We start from the raw sequence: 6,368 nt of genomic DNA, 5'->3' as shown, positions 1-6,368 counted from the left end.
AATTATATTGAAACATAAATAAACTCGAATTTAAACCGACAATTGCATAAAAGAACAGGTAAGTTTTTTTAGAAAAAAAAAATAACGAACGAAAGTTCTAAATTCACGTGGAAACATTGACCACCATAAATTTACACACACACACACACACACACACACATATATATATATATATATATATATATATATATATATATAATAAACGAGTAAAAAATTAGTTTTTTTAGGTTATCGAACGAAAGTTATTAAGCAGAATTATATTATACTATACTACGTGGGATAAGCACCAAAGTTAAGAAAATAGAGGTGAAAATAACATTTTACAAAGTTCGAAGTGAAGGGTCAATGTGACATTTGAAAAAGTAGAAGGGTTGAAAAGACACAAACTCATAAACATAAAATATTAACAAATTTACATAAATGGTCCCTATGGTTTACCCATGGTAACAAACCCAGTCACTGCTACCTGAAAATACCAAATCACCCTCATACTAACAGACAAAAACTAACGGTGCTATAAAAAATGACAATTCACGTAAGTTTTGGAAATCACAGGTACCACCGGTAGTATATATGTAATTTTGTCTAAAACATAAAATAAATGGCAAATTCATCTTTTTATAAGAATTTAACAAATTAAATTACACAATGTTAAAATTTGAGATTAAATCTACAACCAGACCATTAAAAAAAACTATTTTTAGATTATACTGTAATGAGTAAACTGCAAATTTGGTCCCCATGGCTTACGATTTTATGTGGGTTGGGTCACCGAACTTTAAAAATTGCATAGAACGTCCTTATCAACATGTTTCTTTGTGGATTTGGTCCTTGGACTTAACGGCAGTTAGTTTTGGATGTTAGGCCACCCCACATGCCCCTCACGTAAAGGGTATATTTGTCTTTTTCACTTGCCCTTCCATATCAATTTAATATATCAGAAAATCATAAAACCATAACATTGTTCAAACTTTGTTTTTGTTCATAACAAAATACATTCATACCAACAATCAAGTACAATACCATTAGTTTTTAGCATAAACCACAACAAACACAAATGACAAAAAAATACATTAAAAGAAACTAAACAAACATCAAACTATAACCACCCTAACTTGTCCTCACCCCAACCCATAGTTTGCCATAAAAAGTCCAGAGTCAGTCTCCAACTTCTCTACACTTTCCATAACATTATCAGTTAAATCCTTCAACCGTGAATAAGACCCATTTTCCCATAAATATAAAACAATGCATTAATCCTTAAATTGCTTTTAGGTTCCCTCTTTGTAGCTTCCAATAACTTGACCATAATTATGTCATCATGATTTTAATGTAACTTTTTAACATTAAAATCTGACCTAATTTCTTTAAGTATGCTTACATGCTTGGCAGAGCATGCTGCAATATGTTTCATGTATTCTTCTTGTGCAATCCTAATAGATGAATACATTATATATGCATTTAGCTGTAATAAACCCAAATTATATATATATATATATATATATATATATATATATATATATATATACACACACACACATATTTGTTTACATGATTTCTAAACAACACAAGATAAATTCTACACATTCATTACTATCGTCAAAATGGAGTAGGAGTCTTTTCAATGTCATAGTAATAATGTCAAATGCATCCATTTACTATCTGGATATGTAAACTTACAAGGGTTTATACATATTTTCATAATTACTCATTGAGAAATTAAATGTTAAGCCATTGATTAGAGATCAAGGGTCTTTTCATTTGTCATAGATTACCCATATAAGCACGCACCACCAATAAACATAATCATATTTCCAAGTTACAAACAAAACTTACTTTTCTAAAACAAACCCAAAACAAAGAAATAACATCAAGCATTCGATTCTAGTTGGACCTAATCTTGAAATCGAGCATGCTATTTGGAAGGACATATAGAAACAAAAAAATATTTTACTGGTGTTCAAGGTGATAAACTCAAACTTTGAAGAGAAATATGTTATGTTGGAGCAGCTCATAGGTTTCACATACTCCATTGATAGGGTTATCGTACACGTTTACCTATTTGGATCTCAAGTTAAAGATGTGTAGCTCCTTTTGGCCCTTAACAATCTATCGGAGGTCATTCAACAATGATTGAATGATCATACAACACTTCTTGAGAGGGCTCAATAGGAGGAGTGAAGCCTCAAAATTGAAACTTTTGGTGTTCTCGTTAGGTTTAAGCATGTAATTTTTTTGGAAAATATTTAACTTTATTAGTTTTTGGTGTAAAAGCTTCAACCTTTTGTGAATGAATGGAATGGAATCATTGTTTTTTGTCTTTATTTTGTGAAAATTTGTAGAACTAACAGAAAAAAGTGTAATACCTTATGTTAGATGAGGATGTCATCTCAATCGGTTCTTAAAGCTTCTTTATGCAAGTGTCGGAGATGAGAGACAGAGTGATCACAAAGAGGCAGAGTGATTGGGAGACAAAGGAGATGAGAGGTAGATGATTATGGTTCATATGTATAAGAGGTAGATGACCCGGCTGGTTCATATGTATAAGAGGTAGATGACCCGGCTGATAGATAGAGGAGATAGGCAAGTGAAAAGACAAATGTATGTGGGATGGTCTAATAGCCAAAGCTAATGGTTGTTAAGTCCATTGATCAAATCCACAATAAAACTTATTTATAAGGATGTTCTATGCAATTTTTAAAGTTCAGAAACTCAATCCTGCAATCCACGTAAAATCATAAAGCATAGGTACCAAATTTATAGTTTACTCTACTATAAAAACATCAAACCCGTGGGACCATCTTTATAATTTTACCTTTTAAAAATAAAAAAGAAAGCATGATAAGCATGAATATCAATTTTATTGCCCTTCACGATAACAAAAGGAGGGGAATGCCACTTTTTTATCTTCAATTTCTGATTGGTTTTGATAAAGTTGTTTGTCTATCTCCTTTCTCTTCCCAGCATTCTGCATGCTCTATATCTTTCAGTCTCGATCGGTCTCTTCTTTTTAACTCTGTGTGCCCCTGAACCCCACCTTTTCCCGCCGTGGCGTTTCAACATTGGGTTTTTTTTCAATCTCTCTCCCTCTCTTTTCCGCCTTCTCTCTCACACACAAAGTGAACGCGTCACCTACTTTCAGAGACTTCTGTTAGAGACGCTCCTCCCTCATTCCTCAAGTTATTTCAGGTATTGATGTTGCGAGAATCTCTACAACTATGCTTATTCTTTATCACCGTTACAGTTTCTCTAAGATTTTGAAGTTATGTACCGATTCTTCGCTAGAAATGGATATTTGTATTGATTTTACATAATTCTCGAACCACAGTTTATGCTATTATAGGTAGCAATTGTTAGGTTTTCACCTAATTCAGTCGTGAGGAACTAATTCGTACCTAATGTGCTTGATTGTAAGTTTGTAACTGATTTGAGTTCCGCATCTACTCTGGAGAATTTGCAATTGCAATTTTTATGTTCTGGCGATTGCTGTCGTTTGATTTTTTGTTTTTTTGTTTCGGCATTTTGTGCACCAATTCAAGCCACAAAATTAACTACTGAAAATTGAAAACAGACGAATGTTTCATGTTCGTGTTTGCTTCTTCGTCAACGGGTTCATGTTGACAACTAATTTTCATACTTTTTCCTCTGTTCATGCTCAATTTCTCATCCTCATTCATACCATGGATAAACTTTAGGGGAAATGCCAGAAATCCAATTAGGTGCGCATACTATAAGGAGCCATGGAACTAAAGTGGCAAGGGCTCACATGCATGATTGGTTTGTCTTCATATTTCTCGTGATCATGGAGATCATTCTGAATGTGATAGAACCATTCCACCGTTTTGTTGGAGCTGAAATGATGGAAGACCTAAAATACCCTTTACAAGACAACACTGTTCCCATTTGGGCTGTTCCAGTAAGCAATCTTTGATGAATGCTATGCAACTTTAAAATCTTTACATACTAATTTGTTTTTGGTTTTTCATTTAACAGATTATTGCAATATTATTGCCATTTGTGGTCATACTCATATATTACTTTATCAGAAAGGATGTTTATGATCTTCATCAAGCAGTGCTAGGGCTTCTGTTTTCAGTACTTGTTACAGGAGTTTTGACTGATGCAATCAAAGATGCAGTTGGGAGACCTCGTCCTGACTTTTTCTGGCGTTGCTTTCCTGATGGCAAAGGGGTGAGTGAGTTCTCTCTCTGAATCCTTATGATGGAATCAGGGAATGGAATAGTCAATTCCATTCCCTTCTCTGATTCCATCATGCCAAACACTACCTAGAAATCTCTCACGGATCTGAATTATGTTAGGTTTTTGATCCTGTTACAAGTAATGTGATGTGTACTGGATTAAAATCCGTTATCAAAGAAGGACACAAAAGCTTCCCAAGTGGACACACATCTTGTAAGTTCATTATTATTATTATTATTATTTAAAAAAAAAAACATCATAAACCATATATTATTGTTTATTTTTAATAATAAGTTTTTCTCCAAACAGGGTGCTTTGCTGGACTTGGTTTTCTGTCATGGTACACAGCTGGAAAAATCAGGGCATTTGACCAAAGAGGCCACGTGGCAAAGCTTTGTATCATTGTCTTCCCTTTACTCATTGCAGCTTTAGTTGGTGTCTCACGTGTCGATGACTATTGGCATCATTGGCAAGATGTATTTGCAGGAGGCATTTTAGGTTTAACGGTTGCTTCTTTTTGCTACTTACAATTCTTTCCACCACCTTATGACATTGATGGTAAATTAAACCTAAACCCTCCAATTTTTTTAATTACAGTTTTATTAAATTATTAAACTGTGTGTCAGTTGATGTTATTTTATTTAATTTAGTTTGTTTTGATGTGTGTACAGGTTGGGGGCCCCACATTTATTTTCAGATGTTAGCAGAGTCTAGTAATGATACGCAAACGGGGAGTGTGAATGGTTTAAATGTGGCTCCATTGGAAACTGAGAATGTGCGTATGCATTCTCGTGGTGGGATGGGGATTGGGGTTTCGGATGATAATTCTTTGAATCAAATGGAGAGAGGGAGAAGGCGTTGACCGGGGTTTGACTTTCTACTTACATATGGTGTAACTTATGTAGATCAATTAGCTTAATTTATTAATATAGTTTAGGGTTTTTGGCATCTTTTTCTGGGATCTTGTTTTTGATTTTCGAGATTGAATGTGTCTCTTTCTGATTTATATTGGTAATGACTAATGAATTTAGTTGGTGGCTCTCATTTTGGTATTTTTTGGCAATTTGATATTTGCAAGGTGATATTTCCACTTGTGTTTCTTTATCCATCCATTTAAAAAAAAGGTTTCGACTTTTTTACCCTCATCGTGATTCTCTCTCTTCAATTAAAATGTATAAAAGTGAATGAATCAAAACAATAAATGGAGATATGATTTGTCTCAAAAGTTTTTAAAGATATTGGTATTATTGAAGATTATATAAATTAGGTTTCATTTGTAATCATAATGTATCAACTAATATGAAAGAATCATATCTCTTGGCAAAAAAACTCCAAGAGCAAAAATAACTTAGTAAAAACATCGTACTTTTAAAAAAATATTTCATATCAATTTTATTCTTCATTTCTTGTGGTTTGTTGGATATGGATGTTGTTCTTGTAATATTTTTCAATCGGACCGTTGCTATGATTTTTTCTTTATTGTTGTTTTCAACCCTTACTAGCTAATGGAAATGGCTGCTAAGACAACCCATATCTGGGAAAGCCAAACTCACCTAGAAGAAAAATCGATAACCTCACTTAAATAAAAGACGAGTATTTTTGTAAACAAAAAGAGTCTCGATGAAACCACTAACAACATAATACACCATATTTGCAGAGAAAAAATTGCAAGATTATGATTGTCGTGTAAAACTTATCTTTCACATGATTTAGGTATAACCGAATAAATACATAATTACAAGTAAGGTAATGGGCAATATAAAATGGGCCTAACATGGGTCTAACCATGTAGATGCCACTGACTTTATCACACACTTTCGTTTCTTTGGTGGCTGAGGCATGTAATCCATGTAGAAGGTTATAAAGCTAGCTGGTCTCCGCAACAATATTGGCGACACTGTTGTACTCAACGTTTATAGGACTAAGGTGTACTTTGTTTTTTCGAAGCCAAAACTTATGTAGTCTGCGGACCACATCTGCAACTCTCTACAACAGAAGAGATAGACCAAACTTCTACAGTCTGCAATAAGAAATATGTTTGTTTTTAACGCCTGCAGAAATAAACTAAAATTTAAATAAACAGATTTTTACAAACTTAAAATAGTTTTTCAACACCCAAATTTTAATAATTCTAGTCTTACAACACTGAAATAAAATTCATACAACCA

General features: G+C 33.4%; 1 protein-coding gene and 1 long non-coding RNA gene across 2 annotated transcripts; one reads left to right on the top strand and one right to left on the bottom strand.

The window, feature by feature from the left end:
* Window positions 1-961: 961 nt before the first annotated feature.
* Window positions 962-2,712, bottom strand: LOC145092696 (uncharacterized). Its single transcript, XR_013702615.1, has 2 exons — window positions 2,367-2,712; window positions 962-1,433 (listed from the first exon to the last, which is right to left on the bottom strand). It is a non-coding gene; the product is annotated as an uncharacterized LOC145092696 (long non-coding RNA).
* A 197-nt stretch (window positions 2,713-2,909) lies between these two features.
* On the top strand, window positions 2,910-5,244 carry LOC145092695 (lipid phosphate phosphatase 2-like). Its single transcript, XM_079030665.1, has 6 exons — window positions 2,910-3,189; window positions 3,696-3,916; window positions 3,994-4,191; window positions 4,320-4,413; window positions 4,510-4,758; window positions 4,872-5,244. Exons 2-6 carry the CDS (start codon window positions 3,701-3,703, stop codon window positions 5,060-5,062), a joined length of 948 nt encoding a protein of 315 aa, XP_078886791.1. The 5' UTR covers window positions 2,910-3,189; window positions 3,696-3,700; the 3' UTR covers window positions 5,063-5,244.
* Window positions 5,245-6,368: the final 1,124 nt, after the last annotated feature.

Source organism: Lactuca serriola, chromosome 3 (genome assembly GCF_051521515.1).
Source record: "Lactuca serriola cultivar US96UC23 chromosome 3, Lser_US96UC23_V15, whole genome shotgun sequence".
NCBI classification, from domain to species: Eukaryota; Viridiplantae; Streptophyta; class Magnoliopsida; order Asterales; family Asteraceae; genus Lactuca; species Lactuca serriola.
The sequence above is the reverse complement of the archived record's forward strand: the minus strand, read 5'-3'. Positions and strand labels throughout refer to the sequence as shown.

What these genes read in the sequence shown, in the direction of transcription:
- LOC145092695 (XM_079030665.1), top strand. Translation starts at nt 3,701, where the DNA reads ATGCCAGAAATCCAATTAGGTGCGCATACTATAAGGAGCCATGGAACT. An exon ending in GCTTTCCTGATGGCAAAGGG is followed by an intron (nt 4,192 to 4,319) that starts GTGAGTGAGTTC and finishes GAATTATGTTAG; the next exon opens with GTTTTTGATCCTGTTACAAG. An exon ending in CCCAAGTGGACACACATCTT is followed by an intron (nt 4,414 to 4,509) that starts GTAAGTTCATTA and finishes TTCTCCAAACAG; the next exon opens with GGTGCTTTGCTGGACTTGGT.